The following is a 24,759-nucleotide window of genomic DNA, read 5'->3' as shown; positions in this document are numbered from 1 at the left end:
ATGCTTGCTCCATGTTTACTGCGTGCTTATTACTGCATACTGTGTGGGGACGGAGCAGCCTTAGACAAGAGGAGGATCATCTCATCGTCTTGTTTGGAAGAGGGTGAGAACACTCATCGAGTAAACAGGCCTGTGTGGGAACGGACATGTTCAGGTGGACAGTAGTTGAGGAAGTTCCTGCCAACGGCCTTGATGTTTTTGGTAAAAATGTGAGAAGGAAGTGTACGGGTGGCATTGGTATCTTGAGAAATGTGGGAAGGCCTTCAGACAGTTCCTAGCCTATGCAGCTTCCCTGAAATAGAACACTTTTACTCTGAGTCACCAAGAGATTACATATGAGCCAGAGAACCCAGTGTTGCCATAGATTGAGTTGATAAGGAAGGGTATGGAGGTAAGGTTGATTTTGATATTTTTTTTGCCACCTTATTCTTGCCACTCTGCTACTTCCATAGCTGTTTTTGTATTTATCTTTTGGGTAAAATATTACTTAGGCATTTTTCTCTGTTTATAATATACACAGTCGAACATTTTAGGGATGATAGTTTTTTAAAGTTCATGTAAGAAAAAGATATTAAAAAATTTTTTTTACTAAAATATTTTGTTTATAGGTAACCAGATCCAGTAGTTACACCAGAAAGTCCCAGTTTCAGGTAGAAGAGGAGGACATTGAAAAGCTGGAAATTAGGTATGTGTCTTGGGGTTTTACAGAATTGCTATGTTCTGTGCTAAAAGAAAATCCTAAATTTAACTGTAAAAGGTGACTCAAGCTTAACAGAATTCTCTTTAGCAACTTAATCGATGAAACTTAGAGGAATGTGCATCTAATTTAAATCCAAATAATCTTTTCAAAATCCGATTTCTTTGTACTAATAGTTAAGGGGTATTTATTTTAAAAATAAAATGAGCTAATTTTCACCTATTTTATTATATTTTTAGTTTTTCCCAAATTTAATTGCTCCGTAAATTTCTAAATCATAGCATAATGGATGCAAAGAATATATAGAAAAGTAATTATATATTAGCCAATTTAGAAATAATTTTTTTATTCTTCTTAACATATCTGCTGTCTAACAGAAATTTCAGTGAGGTAAGAAGTCTTGTAAGATGATTCAACAGGTGCATGTGTTTGAAGTTTGTGCTATTTCCTAGGTCTTAAATATCTATGCTGTTTGGGAGGGGAAAGTTTTGTAAATGCATGTATAGGTGTGGTGTTAACAGTGTGTTCATCTAAAGGGTGTATTAATCACATGTTTGGAATGATCAGGTAATGTATTTTTCTAAATCACCTACCTTTACATATTAACTGGTTTTAATTGAGAAAGAAACTGTAGTCTTGTGTTGGTTTCTTTTCTCAAAAACAAAAAAGGAACTCTGTAGTCCTTATTTTTACAGGTTAAAATAAAGCATAGACTTTGAAACTAAGAAACTTAAGTGCTTTCTTTTAGATTTAAGATAGTCACTTTCTATGCTTTTAAGTAAAAGCTACTGCAGTATTCTGCTTTCTTAGTTTAGATAGTGAGGTATAAGACAATGCTAACATCTCTTGTTTTTAAGCATGTAAAATTATGTCTGGTACTTTCGCCATAAGCATCTTTGCCGTGGGCATTTTTGCCGCGGACATTTTCGCCACATGACTAGCTGGCCATAAGTCAGCTTTGCTGTGAAAAATAAAATAACTAGTTGACAGTTGGTTTCAACTGGTTGAAATGTGTTAGCATTTCTCCTGGTTATCGACGTTATTGATAGCTTCATTGAGCAGACAAGTGACGGTGATTTGCCCCAAGAGTTGGTTTCTTATTTGGAAACACACCACATTGGAGGAGAAAGAGGCTGAGGGCCTGAAAGGCACAGAGGCAAAGCCACATTTCGCATAGAACTTTGAAGCATCCATCAGCAGACGTGACACTATGGCAAGAACAAACAAGAGTGTGGAGGCTTCAGTACAAAACTCAGAAACCAATATGCATCCTAGTGTCTGGAAACGCATACCTGTCTTAATGAAGGAAGAAATTTTAGGAAAAAAGTGCAATGCTGAATGAGGAGACAAATCAAGAAGCAAAAACAAAAACAACGTGTGAAATACTGTGAACGAAAGACTTGGAAGATAAGCGTTTAGGTACAGCCCACAAAATAGAGGCAGTATTTGCGCAGCATTGCCATGAATTTACACACATTTTGAATGTGTTCAAATAAATTTTGTATTTTGCAATAAAGTCTTTTTAATTTTGTTGTTTATTTTTTATGTTTGTGTCTTTTTTAATGTCTCTCTTATTTTATTTTATCTTTTATCACAAAATTGCCTTTGACCAATTAGTTATGTGGTGAAAATGTTTGCGGCAAAAAGTGCTTGAGGCAAAGATGTCTGTGGCAAAGATGCTTATGGCAGAAGTACCCAGAACCGTAAATTAGTGCTGGAATACGAATCATGGTAATTTGAAGCTTTTTGGTCATGTGCGTTCTCTTACACATTGTTTGCAGAAAATAAAGCCAGTTTTTAAATTTTCAGGATCGACTTGTGGAACAATGGAAACCTGGTCCAAGATGTTTTCCTCGGTGAGATTAAGGTTCCTGTGAACGTGTTAAGAAATGATGCTTCTCATCAAGCCTGGTAAGAAGGCAAACATTGTAGTGAACTACATAGTAGGTCATCCCCTTTCATGCACTGTATATGCAAATAAATGCTTACTTTGAGCATATTTTAAGTTTTTAATGGATAAGCCCAAAGTTATTAACATTAACTGATTTGGCCATTAATTTATTGTTGCAGAAATATAAGTACAATTATATTAGTTTTATGACTTGTCCTCTGGTACTGAGATAAAAGAACTGAATTGCCTAGGGATATTTTCCTGTTCAAAAACTTAATCTTAACTCTAAAGAAAAAATATAAAACATTTCCAATGTTACGTAAGAGTTGCCCATGTGAGAAGATGCTTGATCACAAATCAGCATCTGTAGTTCAGAAGCTTTATTAATGGGCATGGGAACTGGATGTTTGAAAGCAAAAGGTTTATTGTAGGGATTCAGCTGTTTACGGGATCTCACCAGTGATTTCCCTACCCCAAATCCCATTGAAATGCACCATGGATGGCTCTGATGTTATTTTCTAAATGCCTAGGATCTAGATGTTGTTGAGCTGACCCAGTTAACACATTTTTCAGGAGCTCTAGTGGCTCAATGTTGGCTACAATATTACCTTTTTGTGACTTCTAATAGTGACATTAAACTCATGTTAATGCTCGGACGTTAAACTGATGTTAGTTTCCTTAGTAGAATCAGTGTGAAACTATTGTTTTTTTTCTGTCTACAGCACTTAAAAGCGTGTATATCCTTTCCCTTCCAGTAGGTTGCCCAGTAGCCCTCATGCTAGACTTGGGTTTCAACTGAGTATAAACAGCATGCCTTTCTCACTTTCCTCTTAAGGCCCCCTTTTTAGGGCTCAGTTTCAGTTGCCTGGAAGAGGAGTTGAAACAGTGTTCAGATGTTTCTTACTGTGGACAGCAGTCTCATTTGCCTTTAGGATTTTGCTTCTCCTGAGTGCCGTCAGGCATTCTTCACTTTGGACTCTGTTGTCCTTAAACAGTTCTCCCTAGTAGACTGATATTTCTTTCTTTCTTTCTTTCTTTCTTTCTTTCTTTCTATCTATCTATCTATCCATCTATCCATCTATCCATCTATCCGTCCATCCGTCCATCCGTCCATCCGTCCATCCATCCATCCATCCATCCATCCGTCCTAAGTCTTAGTTGCAGCATACGGGATCTTTAATTGTGGCATGAAGAATCTTTTAGTTGTGGCATGCGGGATCTTTAGTTGCAACATGTGGGATCTAGTTCCCCTGACCAGGGATCGAACCCAGGGCCCCTGCATTGGGAGCACAGAGTCTTAGCCTCTGGACCACCAGGGAAGTCCCTAGACTGATATTTAGAGTCTCAAAAATTTTATTTTATTTTTACCTCTTGCTAATGCAGATCTAAGATTTATTAGTCTTTATGATGGCGTTTTGTATGCTGTAATTTCCAAAATATATCCATAGATGGAAACTTGGTCACTATGAAAAACTGATGAACATTTGAGGCTTGTCATTCACCCCTGCCAATCTTCTTCCACCTTCTATAAAATTAGCATACTGTTTAAAAAATATTTATTCATTTATTTATTTGGCTGCATCGGGTCTTAGTTGTGGCACGCAGGATCTTCGTTGCGGTGCGCGGGCTCTTCATTGCACTGCACAGGCTTCTCTCTAGTTGTGGTGTGTGGGCTCCAGAGCATGCGGGCTCAGTAGGTGCGGCATGTGGGCTCTCCAGTTGTGGTGCATTGGCTTAGTTGCCCCGGTGCATGTGGGATCTTAGTTCCCCGACTAGGGATCGAACCCACATCCGCTGCATTGGAAGGTGGATTCTTAACCACTGGACCACCAGGGAAGTCCCTAGCATACATTTTTAAATGAAAATTTCTGAACTCAGTTCATTAAGTCTTTAAAATGATATGCCATGCTACTTGGTACAAAATAAAATGTGAGTCATTGTGCTTCCCAAGGCCCCTCAAAGTGAACTTGAAATGTGCCATTATAGCCTTATTTTAAGTAAGAGGTCTCCAAATTTGGAGGCCCTCCAAATTTGGCAAAATTTGTAGAACTACCTAGACAGGATGTAAGAACACTAACAAACAAATTAATTTTATTCCCATAGTTTTTTTTTTTTTTCGCTAATAATATTTTAAAAGTAACCTGCCCAAAAGTATGTATTAAAATTTATACAACATGAAATAGAAACATCTGCTAATTCATTTATACTTCTCTGCATGTAAGGAAATATGAAAATGTGAATGCAGTTTTCTTTTAAGTCAAATTAAAACTCAGCCTCCTTTGTCAATTGTAGAGCTGCAGCATCCCCTTGTGGGGTTGATGGTAACTACATGAAAACTCAGGAAAAGCTTTATTTACCTTCAGGATTTCAGGCATATTCTTTCTTTCTTTCTTTTTTTAATTAATTAATTTATTTATTTTTGGCTGTGTTGGGTCTTCGTTTCTGTGCGAGCGCTTTCTCTAGTTGTGAGCGGGGGCCACTCTTCATCACGGTGCGCGGGCCTCTCACTGTCGCGGCCTCTCTTGTTGCAGAGCACAGGCCCCAGACGTGCAGCCTCAGTAGTTCTGGCTCACGGGCTCTAGAGCGCAGGCTCAGTAGTTGTGGCTCATGGGCCTACTTGCTCTGCGGCATGTGGGATCTTCCCAGACCACGGCTCGAACCCGTGTCCCCTGCATTGGCAGACAGATTCTCAACCACTGCGCCACCGGGGAAGCCCAGGCATATTCTTTCTAATCTTAATATTCTAGCTCATTAGTGTTGATAATATCTAGTTTTAACTTTATCATATGTAGATCACAGAATTTGATCAGACTTTTTGAATAGGTAGTATACTCACATGGTTCACAGTTCAAAAGGTAAAAGTCTGTCTCCTGCCCCTGTCCCCCAGCTAACCATTTTCCCTCTTCTGAGGTAGCCACTAGTTTGAGATTGTGGAAATATTTTATGTAAGTATAGGCAAACATGGATATATCCTTCTTTCCCATTCGTTACACAAATGTACACATTTAAAAAAATTTTTTATTTTATGTTGGAGTATAGTTGATTAACAATGTTGTGTTAGTTTCAGGTGTACAGCAAAGTGATTCAGTTATACATATACACGTATCTATTCTTTTTCAAATTCTTTTCCCATTTAGGTTATTACAGAATATTGAGCAGAGTTCCCTGTGCTATATAGTAGGTCCTTGTTGGTTATCTGTTTTAAATATAGCACTGTGTGTACTTGTCAATCCCAAACTCCCTAACACTCCCTCCCCCCCTCCCTTCCCCCCTGGTAACCATAGGTTCATTCTCTAAGTCTGTGAGTCTGTTTCTGTTTTGTAAATGAGTTCATTTGTGTCTTTTTTTTTTTTAAGATTCCGCATATAAGCGATATCATATGATATTTGTCTTTCTCTGTCTGACTTAACTTCACTTAGTATGATAATCTCCAGGTCCATCTGTGTTGCTGCAAATGGCATTATTTCATTCTTTTTTAATGGCTGAGTACTATTCCATTGTATATATGTACCACATCTTCTTTATCCATTCATCTGTCAGTGGACATTTAGGTTGCTTCCATGTCTTGACTATTGTAAACAGTGTTGCAATGAACATTGGGGTGCACATATCCTTTTGAACCATGTTTTTCTCCGGATATATGCCCAGGAGTAGGATTGCTGGATCATCTGGTAGCTCTATTTTTAGTTTTTTAAGGAACCTCCATACTATTCTCCATAGTGGCTGTACCAGTTTACATTCCCACCAACAGTGTAGGAGGGTTCCCTTTTCTCCACCCTCTCCAGCATTTATTGTTTGTAGGTTTTTTGATGATGGCCATTCTCACTGGTGTGAGGTGATAACTTGTAGTTTCGATTTGGAATTCTCTAAGAATTAGTGATGTTGAGCATCTTTTCATGTGCCTCTTGGCCATCCATATGTCTTCTTTGGAGAAATGTCTGGTTAGGTCTTCTGCCCATTTTTTGATTGGGTTATTTTTTTTTGATATTGAGCTGCATGCGCTGTTTGTAAATTTCGGAGACTAATCCTTTGTCAGTCTCATCGTTTGAAAATACTTTCTCCCATTCTGTGGGTTGTCTTTTCATTTTGTTTATGGTTTCCTCTGCTGTGCAAAAGTTCTTGAGTTTAATTAGGTCCTTAATGGACACATACTGTATCATATTCTGTACCTTACTTTTTTTCACTTTCAATTTAGTAGAACTTCAGTATTTGTTGACTTTTTGTAGTGGTTAAGAGTATGGACTCCAGAACAAAATTGCCTTGGTTGAAATCCCAACTCTGTCATTAACTACCTGGGTGACCTTGGACAAGTTGTTCCACCTGCATGCCTTTGCTTTCTTTGGCTATCAAATGGGGATAGTACAAACAGTACCTGCCTCCCAGAGTTGTTAGAGGATGAATTGGTTTCATGTAAAGTAAATTACAAGTGGGTATACCGTGGGTATAACTCAGGCTCTCATCATTATAGTTATTGCTGCTGTCATCACCATTATTCCACATCAGTACATATAGAATTTCTGCATCTTTTTTTTTTTTTTGGTACCAGTATTCCACTGTTTTGTAATGGTGTAAATAAAGAGAACCTTAGTGATCATCTAGTTCAGTCTCATTTCACCAGTTACATCAGTATCAGAGAACTTAACATGTGCAAAGCCCTTGTGTGATTGTACACATTGGCACAGTAATTTCCTCCTAAATGATCCAAAATGAACATTAAGAAAATAGATTCAAACATCCTTTCATGTTATAATTTACAATTTTGAAAGTAAGATTCAAGAAGTAAATAAAACACATGATTGGAGTTTTTTTCAATATAAGCACTTTATACAAATTTAAAACTAGATTATTATTTACTTTAAGATGAGTTGGTTTTGTAGTTTGCTAATTTTGGCACCTATCTTTAATCTCCTATCTTTAGTAACAATCTGTTGATAATGATTATCTTTGTGGAACCAGAAATAACATTTAAGTATTAGTAAAGGTGCCTCTGAACAGTTACTTTCCAGATTAGGCAGCATTATACACAAATAATGGTAGTTTTTGCCTGCCTACCTCAATTTTAATTATACAGACCTTGTTAAAATTTTTCAAATGCTGATTTTTCTTCTGTTAAGGGGCTGTCAAAACTGCTGACTCTTGAGAACATTAGGATTGCTTTTTTTGTCTAACTATGAATGAAAAAAATACATGTGAGCAACTGAGTGCCACTTTCAGTTGATAACTTCTCTTTGTTTCCTGTTCCTTATTCTTTCAAACTGAAACACTTCATTCAAAAACTGAAGAAAATATACTTGAGGTTTTTGTTTGTTTGTTTGTTTTTTTGTATCCCTAGACCTCAGACACACCAGATATCCTCTACTTAACAAATCTTGAGGTTTTTCTTTTTAGCTCTAATTCATACAAGATTGCTTAATTCACCAGGGCTCCTTTAGATTGTTTAAGTTGAGATTTTTGTAACAATGTTTTAAAATAATAAATTACATGTACATAATTATATAAATAATGACATTATGTATAGTTATTTTACATATATACGTTTTTTAACTTTTACTTGCATTTATTTTTTTGCAGCATTTATTCCTGGGCCATAAGTTTTTGTTTCTTCAGTTTCTTCTGTGATATCTTTTTCTTCTGGGCAACCTCTTCTGGTTTAGGAACAATCTGTTCTTTTTCTGTGAGGATTATCTCAGTGTGGCAGGGAGAGCTCATGTATGGGTTGATCCGACCATGAGCTCTGTAAGTCCTGTGCCGTATCTTGGGGGCTTTGTTCACCTGGATGTGCTCAATGACCAGAGAATCTACATCTAAGCCCTTAAGTTCAGTATTACTCTCTGCATTTTTGAGCATGTGCAGTAAAAATTCAGCACTCTTTTTGGGCCTCCGACCCTGTGTCCAGCACCACTGTTTGGCCTGGGGCACACCTACGAACTCCACCATTGTAACGATGGAATGGCACACATTGCTTCTGTAAAGTGACATCCTTCAGATACTTGGTGGCTTTTCGGATATGCATACACTTAATGGCCTGGGCAGTTTCATGAGTGTTCTTAAAGTGAACACGAAGATTTGAACCTCTTGATTTGCCTGATTTTTTGTGGTTTTCTGGGTCAAGTGAATAACGAACCATTTTTAGAGGTTACCTCAGGCCGTTTACCGGAAAAGCTAATTAATATATTTTAAGTGGTAACAGTTATATGTATATAAATGTTTTATAAATAACATTTACTGTGTACAAGGCACTATTCTAAGTGCTTTACTTACATAACCTCCTTAGGGATTAAATCAGTTAGATACTATTATTACCCCTTATTGAAGAGGTGAGGAAACAAGCACAGAGAGATTGAGCAGTTTTCCCAAGGTCGTACAGCTGTGATTTGGACCAAACTCTTTGACTCCAAAGTTTTTGCTTTTAACCAATGTAAAATAATAAATTTGTGCTTTGGCATAAATATTTTTGAATATGTTTAAAACTCAAAAATATTCTCTGTTTTAAGCTGTCAGCAAAGATTTGAGTGTCCCTTGCTTATAAAATATTATTAAAAAGAAAATTGAGTGAGCGGTCCCTTCTCATTTAAAAAAATGATCTTTTCAAGGAATGGGTAGGGCAATTTTGAAATTCTGTATTTTGTTCAAGTAGACATGGGTGAAGTATTTTGTCCATAGGAATTTCTTATCCTGCCAAAGAAACCTAAGGAGACAGGTTTAAAAAGAGTGGCAGGAGCGAGCCCTTCTGGAGTTCCTGAGCATCCTAGAACAGTGTATGCATAAAAACGAATAACTGGCATAACACTGCCCTAATCCCTCTGCAAAGAATGTGCCATGTTAGGACTATAGACCTATTTTGCGGGTATTTTGTAGTTTTATGAGAGTACCAGAGGGATAAAGCATATTCCTTCCCCCAGTAATTCGGAGATAAGGGAATTAGAGATGCCCTCTGAGTATAATTTCTATAGAACAAACCAAAACAGAGTCTGTAACCTGACTAGAGTATGAGGACACTGTTTAGGATGGGTAGGCACAGTCCCTGGGAGGCTGGGTTTTAACTGTAACACAAGTAATTTTATCCTTCCATATACGGAAAACATGAGTTAAAATAGAAGGGGCAGAATAAAAATGTATCCCAAAGAGGCCAACATGGGTGGCTGCCGCCCATTCAAGCACAGTCAAGTGGTAAGGGGATTCTGTTCTAGAAGCATTGTTCTTTCCTTGGCAAAATTGTCTTAGCTGAGAGATTCTTAAGATTTCCTTAGATCTCTGTGTTGTGTCTCTGTACTCACCACAGCACCTTCTGATAAATAATTTGGCTTTCCAAATAGCTTACCAGTAGGTAAAAAATGTATTGATCAAACATAAACAATTGTATTAACAGGTAAAAAAAGGTATTAGTTGAAGTAGGAGATGTAGATGAAACACTATGGGAAATAGTGATAATTGTTGAAGCCAAGTGATAAGTGCATGGGGGTGATGGTGAGGGTGTTGCTTACTAATATTATCACTCTTCTCCTTACTTTTGTGAATTAACATTTCCATAATAAAATGTATTAGTCACAAAAAAGTGTGGGTCTCTTTGCCATTTGACTGTTGTACAGTCTTTCCTCGGTATCCATGGGGGATTTCTTCCAGGAACCGTGAAGTTCAAACCCATGTTGTTCAAGGGTCAGCAGTATTTCTTTTCATAAATTTAGTAATTGGCCTTCTGTTTTAAATATATTAGTCTCTGTGCTCAATCATTGCAATTCAGGTTCACTTTGAGATGTGCTGTTAAAACTAGGTATCTGAGTCTGCAAAGCTACAGAACATACACCGCATTGTTGAAAATTGACCAAAGTGATGCCCACGTCAGGATGCTTGGGGATCAGCCAGCTAGACTTCCCTTAGAGGCACTTCAGAGTCATTTTTGCTAATAGGCTGATTTCCAATTATTTCCATAGGCAAATTCTTTAAATCATTATTTCTCAAATCAGAGACTAGAAGTTCTGAAGGTTGGTCTTCTGAGACAAGAATTCCTGTTTTGTGGGTAGTGTTATAATTTCTGTATAATTTCTTCTCCTTACATTACCATTCCTTCATCTTTTAAATTTTTCTTGGTTAATTCTCTAGTTCTCTTTTATATCTTTATCATATCCTTCTGAAAGCTAGAATTCTTTTAAAACCCCCTCTCTTCTATTTTTAAACAAGTTAGTCTGTTAGGGGAAGACATCAAAAGTAAATATCAAAACTACTGACTCCTTTATAAAAAGCATTCTAGCTAATGAGTGAAGGAGGGATGATAGAATCATAGTTATCATTTTGCAACCTGTGCAGATTAATGACTCTCGGCAGTGGCCATCAGTGATTGCTAATATCACAAAAAGAGAAAACAGTCAGACATTAGTGCCTCTTGGTGGGACTACACAACACTCTAAATGAAATGTTCTTGCCAGAATGTGAAACCTGAATCTAACCAAGCCCCTAGATCTACCTACAATACTACAGGAAATACAGAGGAGACAAAAGAACATGTTAAATGACATCATGGAGACAGAGTTAACACAGTCCCAAGTCTGGAAAATTGTATAGATAAATTACCTGATTTCTTAGTGGTTAGAGGGTATCTATAGGTTAAAAGAAACTTAAGCTATCAACCAATTACAATCTATAAAACTTGGATTTGAATAGAACATAGAAAACTGTTCAAGTTTGAGAGAATTTGCATACTGACTGGATAGTAATGATTTTTAAAAGTTTATATATATATTTATAGTTATATATACTTAAATATTTATAGATGAAATTATAAAACACCTGGAAATTGTTTTCAAAGAATGCAGGAGTGGGATGGGAGGAGTGAGTAGAGAGACGGCTAAAACAAGAATAACCTTGAGTTGATAATTATTGAAGTTAGGTGATGGTACATGGGAGTTCAGTATGCTACTCTTTTTACTTTTGTATGTATTTTTAAATTTCCATGACAGAAAGTCTTTAAAAATAACTTAGATTTCTGGTTTTGGTCCTACAAACTTCTCTTGATTTTTAAACACTTCTCTTTCCTTGGAATATTTAAAGCTGCCTCTATTTTTTACATATATATTTTTTGCCTTTTACGTACCTGGAAAAATTCATGTAAATCTGATTTTTGCAAATAAAAACATTTTCAGTATATTTGCACTGTTAATCCTTTAATAATATAAAAATCATTTATAAACCTTCAATCACTAACTTTTAAAAAATAAGTTCAAATTTTTACAATGTAGGATTTACTTTAAAATGAGATCACTTATACCTTCTTGTAGTATGTCTTATCTATTTCAACCAAATGTGTCTCTCTTAAATTTAGTTGGTAAAGAGTTATTTTTGATAATATGTTGGATTTTGTGTTTCATTTTTTATTATTTTTTTCCTAACCTGCAAGCTAATCAGACTCTTATTCAGTCCTTTTGAGATCTTGATTTTTGTATTATCTATACTTTTTTTTCCTGGATTAAAATCTATTTTTAGCTTTCTAGTTCAATAGACAGCCACTATTAAGCCTCTGAAAATTAATACTGTGCTATTTAATGAATTATCCTAACATTATACATTAAGTTGACTTTTTGGATTTAGTTTTTTGATAGCTTAGCTGTTTGTTTACCTCACCAACTTTGAGGCCCATTACCATTGCATAGAATTGATTCTATTTTTACTTTAGGTACTTGCTACAACCAAGAGACAATGGAAACAAGTCATCTAAAACTGATGACCTGGGATCCCTTCGATTAAATATATGTTATACAGAAGACTATGTGCTTCCTTCAGAGTACTATGGTCCTTTGAAAACTTTGCTGCTAAAATCACCAGATGTTCAGGTACCTTAAAAATCTTGTGTGCTACTTAATATGGAAAGGCTAGAATAATTCTGTAAATTATGAGGAAAAGATTTCAGAGTATCAAGTTTTATTAAAACTATATATACATGTGTGTGTGTGTGTGTGTATATATATATATATATATACACACACACACACACACACACTCTGTATGTATGTGTGTGTATATATATATATATAAATATATATATATTCTGAACCAGAGTACTGTATACCAATATCTGCTCCAAATTTCATCTCTGATAAAAATCTAGAAAATTAAATATTATTCTATACAACAGTTATCATTAATGAACATATTTGAATTACTTTTTAAAGGCTAATGATTGAGTATTTAATCATGCTTCTTTGATTTTGTGCTTGTTTTCTACCTTTCTATATTCTAGCCGATATCTGCCTCATCTGCTTACATTTTGGGTGAAATATGTCGAGATAAAAATGATGCTGTTTTGCCCCTTGTACGACTGCTGCTCCACCATGATAAACTTGTTCCTTTTGCCACTGCAGTAGCTGAATTAGACTTGAAAGATACACAGTAAGAGTTATATTTTATTAAATGTTAACTATGTGCTGTTGAAATTGGACCTTAATTTGCCAAGTTGTTTTTGTAATCTCAGTTCTTTTGTAGTGACCAGCCTCTTTCTGTATAGAGGTCTTAAAAGAACTGCTTAGCAAGTAATAAAAGGCAGTTCTTTAAGTTAGCAAGCAGTATCCACCAACAGTAAAGTTAACAATTAAAAGATTTTTTTCACTCATTGTTAAAATTTCCTGTTACTAATCTTTGCTTCTTTATTGTAATGAGTCACATGTCACAAATAAAACACCAGGACAGAAGGGTTTTTTCCTCCTTATCCATTATGTAGCACCCTTATATGCCCATGTGTGACATTAAAAGCAATCAGATGGCTTCCTGTTCCTGTCATAGTCTAACACTTGTTTTAGACACACACTACTTTTGTAGTTCAAATATAGGTTACTTTTTTTTGCTAACTTATTTTTTTATGTTTTTGGTAAGTTTGAAAATCCTAATTGTAGCAGGTTGGTAAAAATTACTAAAATTGTATATATGACCAAAGTCAAATACCTCATTATTGATTTTACAGCCTTTGTTTATTACACTTGGTTTCACCTTATTTCTATTTGTATTTCAGAGATGCAAACACAATTTTTAGAGGAAATTCCTTGGCTACCCGATGTCTGGATGAGATGATGAAAATAGTGGGAAGGCACTACCTGAAAGTAACATTAAAACCTATTCTAGATGAGGTACAGAATATAACCTCTGATACTAATAGTTTGTCCTTATTATAGCATCTCTTTCATCAAGTTATCTACTGATGGGGATGATATATCCATTCACACATTACTGAAAGAACACAGGTGAACACTTTAGAAGTAAAATAAATGATGTACTTTTCCATCAATGGATTTTTACTTGAAGGGCACATTGTAGAATACTCTACATAATTATTTCTTTGTTATAGGGTTTATTTTAGCTGGAGTTTCAAATATATGAGAAATGTTTTTTGATACAGTTCTTTACGCATATTGTATACATTATCTCTGGATGGGGGTTTTAAACTTTGTTACAGTTTTAATTTTTATAATTGTATGATCAGAAAAATAATAGTAATTTTCATTTTGCCAAATTATTTAGAAAAGAGCATTAGATGAAAAATTAATCTATTTTCCAGATATGTGAATCCTCAAAATCCTGTGAAATTGATCCTATTAAATTGAAAGAGGGAGATAATGTAGAAAATAATAAGGTAAGTCTTCTCTGTCTTTATAACTGCATTAAAATTGGTCTTAATGGTATACCTATCTCCCACTTATGTTGTAGTAATGTTATTTGGAGGGAAGCAGCGCTTTTTATTTGCATAATGCCTATACTATTAGCAGCATATCCTATGTCTAGTTTTTAGAATGTTATTTCCCTCATTTCTCTTTGGATCATTTTATTCTCTGCTGCTTCTTATGAATTTTATTCCGTACATTCACCTCTTATATCTAACTAGTCTAAATCTAATTCATTAAATGAGTTCAGGATGCAATTGTCCTTTAGCTGAGTGCGTTTAGAGAAGGGAAGCAAAGCTTTAGAATACTAGATGGTTACTGCCTAATATATCTCATTTTCGCTGCATTTTTTTCCATAAAGGCTGTTGAACATGTATAAAAGTCAAAATCTTAATGTTTACCTTTTTAAATCCTACAGGAGAATCTGCGCTACTATGTAGACAAGTTATTCAGTACAATTGTAAAATCAAGTATGAGTTGCCCCACTGTAATGTGTGATATCTTTTATTCTCTAAGGCAAATGGCCACTCAAAGATTTCCTAGTAAGTGCCTTGTTTTACTAAAATACTCCTTTTTTTTCTATACTTGATTTTTCTGTAGATTTATTATCTATTTAGTTTATGTGAATGTGTTTATGGTTTGTTAAGTATATAGTCTTCTTTCATTTTTCAAAATAGTTCTAGCATTTTAATGAAACATCTAATTTTCTTGTAATCTTAAAACAGAATACTCTTGCTTATTTCAATATAATAGCAACTTTATACAAGCAAATCAAAATCAACACTAATTTTAAGAAAGGCAGAAATTTAGAACCGTAACAGTATATAAGTATTTATACCAGCTGCTTACAAGACTGTTAAATATGATAAACAAAAACAGCTTTGTTATTTGTACCAACTACCGTTTCCACTTGCATGCATTCAAAATAGTGAGAATTTTTAAGTTCTGTACAACTGACTAGATTTGACAGTTTGAGAATGCTAAGGTCTTAATGATGAGAGGTTTTTGCAAAAATGGTTTTAGACATTAGAAACATCTCTGTTGCAATATACATAGAATTTTGAGGTAACATATCAATATCTGGCATGCTTTAATTTTGCAAGAACACCTGTGTCAAGGCTTTCCTTAAAAACATTTCAATTAAATTAACAGTTGCTATCTCTGATTGTCAACACTTGGAATTCTAATTATATGCATCTCTGATAAGTAAATAAACTTACTATGGCTGTCTTTCCAGATCTGCCTGTAATGGGGGGGAGGGTAAGGAGGTAAGGCAGCTGCTTAAATTATCAGTCTTATCCAGCCGTGTGAAACTGTAAGTTTATTTCTGTAACCATCTGAAGAGATTTTGCTATTTTATCATATTTTTAAGTGTGTTATGTGCACACAGGTGTGTGCAGTTATCTGCTGCTCCACTAAATTACCCAAAGCTAAAGTAGGGTTGAGTTGTCTAACTAACATGTAGATAAATTCAGCCCTAGATGTCTTTGCTAATTATAGTAAAAATATAAACAGTTAACTTGAAATAAGCATACTAAATCTAGACTTTGTAATGAAAATAAGGGGAGCAGAGACATTAAAGTATGGAAAGATGAAATGCTGACTGAAATTATATTTTTAAATAGTGTGTTAGATCATAATAACCACATTGAGGAGGACTTAGTGAACAGGCACAGTGCTAGCCTGAATTATCTCCACTCTCTCACCTACACAACACCACATGAGATAGGTACTGCTCCCCTTCAGTAGTTAATGAAACTGAGGTTTAGGGAAGTCAAGTAATTTGCCCAAGGTCCGTGACATGGCCAGCAGGCAAGCAGGGTCTCACACCTGGGCCCGGCCCACTCCAAAGCATGCTACTAACCAGCGTACTCTACACTACCCAGTGAATTTGGCCTTCAGTATGCATTAGCTGTTTAATTCTTGTTTATGTGAATAATCTAAAACACATCCTATGATTTTTTTAAAACTGCAAACATATTTCCTTAACTGTCTTTTTGTTGGCCTTAGATATTCTCAGTAGACTCCAGTAGTGATAGTTCTATTCTCAAAGAGTATTTTCATTATTTTCTCATTTGTTCTTACTGCCCTGGGAACATGGGTGGGGAGTGGGGAGGCAGTCATGGGAAGCAAGTATTATTAAAGAACTACACATTAAATGACTTGTGGGTGACCACCTGCTGAGTGACTTAGAAGAGTTAAAACTCACACCAAATGCAGACATTGTTTCCCTCACCTGCTTGTTTACCATCTGGTTGATTGTTGCATTGTGTTGACTCCAGTCAGCAACAAAAGCTGTAGCTGAATGATCAAAGCCACAAGTTGTCTTCAGTTCATCTGCATTTTTATAGGGAATATTGGTAGCTTTTTTAAAGTAAAGATTTCTGTCTAATTGTTTATATTACATAACCTTTGATATTGTCAAGATTTTTGAGGGAAAATTGAAACAGTATCCTAAAACTGAAGACAATCGCCTATCTTAGCCTTAGGGGATTCAGCATTACCACTAGGTAGTGCTAGATACTACTTTTATTTTTGTTGTAATTTCAGGAGTCTCTTCTTGCAGATGAGGAAAGAGGTATTTTTCCAAATTAAAATATTTCTGACAACCTAGCAGCTTTGTTTTTCACTTTCTTTATTATTTATTTCAGATTTTTTTTTAGTCATAGGATTTTTTTCCTTTAATTTACTCATAACCATTACTATCATTTCATCAACTCAGTTCTTACTATACAAATTATATTTATCTCCTATTTAATTTACATGTTTTTCCAATATTTTTTACCTGGTCATCTTTGTTTTTTAATTCAGTGTTTTTGTGCATGACATTTCACCATTTTTTTTCCTGCAGATGACCCTCATGTTCAGTATTCTGCAGTGAGCAGCTTTGTGTTTCTTCGTTTCTTTGCTGTAGCGGTAGTATCACCTCATACTTTTCATTTGCGACCTCATCATCCAGTAAGTGTTGTTCTTCTCAAAGCTTTATTCCATTTTAATTTATTTTTATTAAAATAAGAAAAGATAAAATAACAGGCAAATTTCACTTGGCTATGTTTTCTTATAACGGATACTTAAATTTACTGGGCATTTTTCTTAGCCATTTGATTCTTTCAGAGAAGGTGGAAAATTCTATTTTTTTGTTATTGTTGTTAAAAGATATGCACATGAATAATAATACTATGTTGGTAATAGCTGCAGCTTGGTGATGGGTACAAAGAAGATTCATCATCTTTTCCCTCTGCTATTCTGTATGTTTGTAAATTTCCATAATACAGGGATGTCTTTTTTTTCTTTCATTAGTTATAGGTTTAGTTTGATCTTGCAGATATCTTTAAATCTCACAGAAATTTGAAGAGGCTCATTTCTGAAAGGTGTAGAAACTTTCATTGGAATGTAATTTGTTTGGTATCTCCATATTTTTACTTTTTATTCACCTGAGATGATGATATAAATATATGAGATTTAAAACTTAAGGCATATAATCTTTCTGTTCTGAAGTTGTATTTAGTTACTTAAATCTGAATCTGCACTGCATAGATTTACATGTTTCTTAACATTTTAAAATTCCTTATTTTTGCTGTTTCTTTTTCCTTCTCCTACAGTGTATTATTGCTAATTCTTTAACCTTTTATGTTCCAAACATTTTATAATCTTATCTAATTGTTTTTGTTGCTGATTTTTATAACAAATAATAATAATAAAAGCCAACATTTATTTAGTCCTTGCTTTGTACTAGGCCTTCTTCTAAGTACTTTATATGTTCTAACTTACTTAGTCCTCCCAGTAACCCTGTGAGGTAAATTCTATTCTCATCTTTATTTATAGATAAGAAAACCACAATTCAAGAACTTCTCCAAGGTCACACAACTAATAAATTATGATTTGATCTCACTCAATTTGCACTGGATTAAGAAAGTTCACTGACTGACCCACTCAGTCTTCCCAGGCTGTAAGCTTACCCCTTTTCCTTCCTGCCTCTTAGGCAGTCAGGTGTTTGAGCACCTACAGTGTATCAGATGCTGTGCTCAGCACCGGAGATGTAGTGATGAGGAAGAGACACTCCCTGCCCTTAGGAAACTCGCTAATACAGTGTAGGGAAGACCCACAGGTTTTGGAGTTAAACTGGGCTCTGCAGCCACTGCTTCTCTTGACAGCTACACATTGGCCACTTACTTAACTTTGAGAACTGAGTAAAACCATGCTGCTGTGGCAGCAACACACACCTTCTTGTCAAAGAACAAATGGTCTCTGAGTAGCTACAGCGGAGGATTGGGCCAGTGCCTTTTGTTCACAGGGCTGTCCTTTCTGTGGCTATATTACTGAAGCTGTACAGAACTGTGGGGCAGCAAAAGCTTGATGACATTCTGGACATAAACAGAACTCCTACCTCTGAGCTTGTGACCCTGCCTTATATTCAGACTTGAATTTGCATATCCCTGTAACAGATGTTACAGTAAAGTCCTTCTAACCACAGACTCTGTATTTGAAGTCACCTTTCCAATCAGTATGTCAGAAGGATTGCTTCAAACTGTCATATAACTTTACTGTTTGCTTTTAAGTGAGCCTTTCATTCTAATTGGGGAAATAAGGCAAATATATAAGACACATAGTCTAAAACTACATACATAAATCTAAAACTAGCACCTGATTAGTACCAAGTAAGGAGTATAGACAATCCATACTATAGAAATTGAAAGCAAGGAATGATCCCAGTGACCTGAGGGCGATGACATTGTCGAGACTATTATTGAAAGTTACAGAGTGGTTGAGGAGGAGAACCAATTAAAGGTTGTTAGATTTTACATTTGTAAGTTCTTTGGATTTTGAGAATATTAGTAGAGTAGAAAAGAAGAAAATCCAATTACAGAAGATTAAGGAATAAGTAGGTGAATGCAGTTTTACCTAGGAAATATATCAAAAGTGAGCTCGAGGGCTTCCCTGGTGGTGCAGTGGTTGAGAGTCCGTCTGCCGAAGCAGGGGACGCGGGTTCGTGCCCCGGTCCGCGAGCATCCCACATGCCGCGGAGCCGCTTAGCCTGTACGCCCCGGAGCCTGTGCTCCGCAACGGGAGAGGCCCACGTACCGCAAAAAAAAAAAAAAAGTGAGCTCGCCCTGCTGCTAAAAGACATGGGCAAATTCAAGTATGTACATGTGTGTGTACATATACACATGAATAAATACTTCTTTTGAAAAACACTGATTTTAAAATATGGGTTATAGTAACATTGACATGGTAGACCATTCTTTTGAGAAGTTTCATAGTAAAGAAGAAAGATTGAACTTTCCTTCTCATCCTATCCCCTAGTCTCTCACTGATAGCTCCTTCCAAGACTCAGCCAAGGCAGACTTCTAACCCTTCAGTCTGGGTTAGGCTCCTCTCTTATATGTGCCTGTAGCACCCTGGGGCTTCCTCTGTCATGGCACTTGTCATACTGTTCTATAATCATCTGTTTATTGTCTCTGCATGTGGACTGTCAATACCTTAACAGCAAGGGCGGAATCTTTTTCAAATTTGTGTATCCCAAGCACATGGCACAATTTCTAGAACAAGTAGGTGCTCAGTAAATTTTTTTTTTTTTTTTTTTTTTTTGCGGTATGCGGGCCTCTCACTGTTGTGGCCTCTCCCATTGCGGAGCACAGGCTCCGGACGCACAGGCTCAGCGGCCATGGCTCACGGGCCCAGCCGCTCCACGGCATGTGGGATCTTCCCAGACCGGGGCACGAACCCGCATCCCTTGCATCGGCAGGCGGACTCTCAACCACTGCGCCACCAGGGAAGCCCTCAGTAAATGTTTGATAGGTGAAAGATGGTAGCTCAGAGAGAGAGCTCATCAAATGATGTCTTTTCCAAAAATGGGAAAAGCTATGTATGGTTTAAATAGAGGAGAAGAGACCAACAGAAAGGGAGAAATTAAAGACAGAAGGGGCCTTACTAATATATCAATGTACTGGATGATTCAGAAAGAGTGTCTTTAAAAGAAAAAGTGATAGGATAAACTTGCTGGGGGAAAGAACAGTTTCTCCTTTGAAGTATTATGGTGAATCCTATGAAATTGTTCTGTTTTGGTTTTTTTGTAGATCAAAAATAGTCAACAGCAATTTCACATGGTTCGACTTAATATAAGGAAAAAAGGATAGGATACGTTGTTTTGGGGTGACAGATTCAACGTTTCAGTTCAAGTTAATAAATGTAATACAGCTTCTACTATATGCTAGTGCTAGTCTGTGTACTAGGTGCCAGATGACTAAGGTCCTGGGCATCTCTGAATAATTATGACGGAAGATAGTAGCCGGGTGAAAATTTAGACCAGCTTCTTTGTAGAGTACACTAGGGCATCAGCAGTAGCTAAATGATACGATTGTCAAATAGTAGTGAGGGCCATATTGGTGTAAACAAACCTCTGACATGCAGAAATTATGGAAAATATGGTTTGCTCACTTTTTTCAGTTCAGGAACATAATGAGCTAAAACATTGATTTCAAAACCAAATTTGAACAGGGAAGTCTTGATGAAATTCAGCTCAAATTCAGGTTGTTAGCACATTGTTAAGAATTTTATATTCTTCAAAGGCAGAGAATTGGAGGGACCTTTTATAGATATTGTAGCTAAAATATTTTCTGAATGTTGTAGCTAAAATATTTCTGAATAACCTTAATTAAGGTGTGTAACTGTTTCACGAGTATATCGTAATGATCATATCTCAGGTATTCCTTCTTTTCCAGAATTGCCTTACATCCTGGTCATCTCTTCACCTTCACAGTCACTGCCTATTTTCAGTGTGGGGATACTAAAATATTAAGGAATGTCAGCCAAACACTAAACTAAAGCATTTCTGTATCTAAATTTTCTTGAACATGTCTTTTTCTTTTTTAATTTTAATTTAATTTTATTTTGATTCTTTTTAATCTTTTTTAAAAAATTTATTTATTTATTTATTTATTTTGGGCTGCATTGGGTCTTCATTGCTGCGCGCAGACTTTCTCTAGTTGTGGCGATCGGGGGCTACTTTTCGCTGCAGTGCGCAGGCTTCTCATTGCGGTGGCTTCTCCTGTTGCGGAGCACGGGCTCTAGGCATGCGGGCTTCAGTAGTTGTGGCACATGGGCTCTAGAGCACAGGCTCAGTAGTTGAGGCGCACGGACTTAGTTGTTCCGTGGCATGTAGGATCTTCCCGGACCAGGGCTCGAACCCGTGTCTCCTGCATTGGCAGGCGGATTCTTAACCACTGCACCACCAGGGAAACCCTTGAACATATCTTTTGATGGCAGATTATGGGTATTTGAATCTCCAAAACAAAAAAGATGTTTTATGTAGGGAATTGGTTATACAAATGGATGGATTGGTGGAAACTCATCAGACTATATACATTTAAAATCTGTTCATTTTATTGTATGTAAATTATACCTCAATTTAAAAAAAAAAGGAAGCAGCAAGGATTCATTAGGGAGCATTGTTTAGTCAACTTTATTTATATTTACTTCTTTCTGGTAGATAGGCCTGGATAATAGACTCAAATAGTTACCTTCTGCTAAGATCCTACATGAACTAAGTGACTTCTCATTTCCTAAGTTGAATTTAGGTCTTTGCTTCCATGGTGAAAAGAATTGATTGCAGAAGCCATAAAAGTATTGAATATGCTTACAAGTGGGTTGAATACAGAAATTTGGAAACTGCCATTTTAAGTCATATGGTAGAAAAAAGTAGATGCCATTGACATTCCAAAAGTGAATACAGTTTTTTAGGTAATCCCATCTGCCATACTGTACCCACCCCCCAAAAATTAATATTGATTAAATTATGGCTTTCAGAAGAAAGTATAACATGTCATTAGATATAATTACTTTGAGAGGAACTGTCAATTACATGTGGCTTCTTTAGTCTCTTAATTCCTTAGTTCAGTGAATTGTGCCAATCCTTAGCTAGATTTTAGCTGGTTTGAATGAACATTTTTGAGTCACTGTTTTAGAGCAAGGTAGCCCGTTCACTCTGTTCTACTCTTTACACAAATTCTATTTCTTGAAAACCTAACAAGACTTTTTGTGTCTTTTCTACATTCTTTAGGATCCACAGACAGTTAGAACATTAACTCTCATCTCAAAAACCATTCAAACTTTGGGAAGCTGGGGGAGTCTGTCCAAAAGCAAGGTAAGTCTTTACATCTTTTGCTCTGTACTCACACTTCTAAATGTTGTTGCACCCTGTGATCCCTTCTTCCTCACTTTACTCCCTTTCAAATTAAAAACAAAGCAGAACCAAAAACATATATATGTATAGATGGCGATAGTTGTCTTTTAGATGTTGTGTCTTAGTCACCCTTACAGAAGACAGTTTCATTTAAACTAATGTGTCTAAGATGGGAGAGAGAGTCTAGTTAACAGATGCAAAAGCCTTTTGTTTATCTTTTTGTGCCATAATCATCCAGCAGCTGTTGAGAGAAATCTTCAGCTCCAAGCCCCGTAACTCTCTTGAAATATACGATTGAATCCCTTTAGGCCCTAATCCTAAGTTTAAAAATACAGTCAATTATATTCTTAGTTCTCTACTTAACATATATAAATTCCATGTGTTTTTTTCTTAGTCAAGTTTCAAAGAAACATTCATGTGTGAATTTTTCAAAATGTTTCAAGAAGAAGGATATATTATGGCAGTTAAAAAGGTATGATTGTTTTACTCTGGAAATATTAACTTCTTATCATATAGCATTAGGCAAATAACATTTTATATTGTTCCTAGGAATCAATCCCCAGTTTAAAAAAAATGTTTAACCTGTCCATCAAACATGAAAAGGCTGTCTTTTACTATATTTCTCCTCCCATACACAACTATGGGTTTTTCAGCTGTGAAAATACCTAAATGAGTTTTAGCAACAGCTACTATTGCCAGTGTCTTAGTAACACAAATTACAAATATCTAGAGTTGATATTTCTTAACAGCAGCACTGTTGACAATTTGGTTGGGCAATTCTTGACTATGAGGGACATTTTTGTCCATTGTAAAATGTACAGCAGCCCTGGCCTCTACTATTAGATGCCAGAAGCACGTTCCCAGTTTTTACAACTAAAACTGTCTCTGAACATTGCCAAAGGTCCCCTGAGGAACAAAATTGCCTCTGATTAAGAACCTCTGGTCTAGGGGGAAAGACTTAATGGTACCTGATGTATAGTAGGCACTTAATTGCCATTGGAGAAAATATATGAATTATTGAATATCTTATAAACAATATAAGCTTGTGGTTAGTAACCTGAGGAAAGTTACTTTAATTTAAAATATACAGAAGTCTATAGTATATAAGGTCATAACAAAAGAGCTGCAACAAACAAAAGTTGCTATACTTAGAAGTTGAGAATGTTTTGGGAAGATTTTTAATTTCTAGAGTCTTTAGTTCTGAATCACCCTAAACAAAATGTAGCATTGTTATAAAACCCTAAAAATTTGTAAAGAAAACTTATTTTGAAGTACATCTAAACTTAGCTTGAAGAAATTACTGTATCTTATTTATCACAATTCTAACTTAATGACTCTAAATTAGCATGGTTAGATTTTAAAGATTGCATTCAATTTCTGTAGCATGATTCACAGGTGACTGCCAGGAGTATATTTTGTTTGTAGTTTTTTATGTGTGCTTTTAAATTTCTTAGAGGGACTCGTAAATGAAAGTGATCATTTAAAAAATTAAAGCCAGTTGGATTTTTTTTTTGTCTTGAATAATAGCGCAAGTTCAACCAAAACAAAATTTTTTTAAGCAACCATTGAATGTTTTTGAGGAGAAAGTCTCTCAAAAGAATAGGCAAAGAAAAAGCTGCCCTTTTATTCTCAGGACATTGTTGAAACAGTTTGTGGGACAGTGTAGGCGGACTTTTGTTGGCAAGATTATGATGTCCTGTCTTTTGTTTTGGGGTTGTTTTTCCATTTTTTATGACCTAGGCTGTGGCAGCATCTGATTTCTTTTTCCTGATACAATCGGAATGTGTAGAGTTGGTAATGTCAGTGGAGAAAGTATTTAAGGGTGCCAGGAGTTTAGTCTGTTCCTGATCTGCTCTGAGTCACCCACTCACATTCTCATGCACTATCACTGTAGTACATCTCCTGTCTCACATTTACGTAGGATATTTTGCCCTAATATATGAATTTTCTTGATTATTTACTAGTCTAGATATGTGCAGTGCTAGAAAGTACAAAAGCTTATGAAACCCAATTTCTCAATTAGTGGTGTTCTCACTAGTGACACTGATCACTGCTCCAGAAGAAAATAGTTTATAATCCTGAACCCTATACAATTTCCACAAAGTTTAGGAAAAATAACCTGAATAGGTCTGTAAACAGGCTGACCATATAATTCAGTGTCCAAAACCACAAAGTGTTCAAGGGCGAAAAGGAGTACTTTGATTATGAGGGGACCAAAGTTGTAGACAAGGATGGCCCTGAGCAAATTGAGGCCTATATTTACCCTGCCTGTAGTCCATCTTAATTATTATGTTTTCTTTCACCTTATATAAGTGGATTTACCTCATATTCCTTAACAATATGACAA

At 35.8% G+C, this 24,759-nt stretch overlaps 1 protein-coding gene across 4 annotated transcripts in view; it reads left to right on the top strand.

The window, feature by feature from the left end:
- RASA2 (RAS p21 protein activator 2) overlaps window positions 1-24,759 on the top strand; it is a 117,587-nt gene that overhangs the window by 68,012 nt on the left and 24,816 nt on the right. For 3 of the 4 annotated variants that reach the window (XM_022582642.2, XM_022582641.2, XM_089911063.1), the window contains 10 exons: window positions 609-685; window positions 2,507-2,608; window positions 12,256-12,412; window positions 12,820-12,968; window positions 13,585-13,699; window positions 14,128-14,202; window positions 14,649-14,772; window positions 17,082-17,188; window positions 22,290-22,373; window positions 22,807-22,884. In XM_022582642.2, the coding sequence (XP_022438350.1) occupies window positions 609-685; window positions 2,507-2,608; window positions 12,256-12,412; window positions 12,820-12,968; window positions 13,585-13,699; window positions 14,128-14,202; window positions 14,649-14,772; window positions 17,082-17,188; window positions 22,290-22,373; window positions 22,807-22,884 (1,068 nt within the window). The remainder of the gene's footprint in view (window positions 1-608; window positions 686-2,506; window positions 2,609-12,255; window positions 12,413-12,819; window positions 12,969-13,584; window positions 13,700-14,127; window positions 14,203-14,648; window positions 14,773-17,081; window positions 17,189-22,289; window positions 22,374-22,806; window positions 22,885-24,759) is intronic. The other variant, XM_089911061.1, reaches the window with a different exon arrangement.

The sequence above is a fragment of the Delphinapterus leucas genome, chromosome 4 (assembly GCF_059928025.1).
Source record: "Delphinapterus leucas isolate spDelLeu-1000000601 "Yukka" chromosome 4, BTC_Dleu_Yukka2, whole genome shotgun sequence".
NCBI lineage: Eukaryota > Metazoa > Chordata > Mammalia > Artiodactyla > Monodontidae > Delphinapterus > Delphinapterus leucas.
Note: the sequence above shows the minus strand (reverse complement) of the source record. Positions and strands in the feature narration are given on the sequence as shown.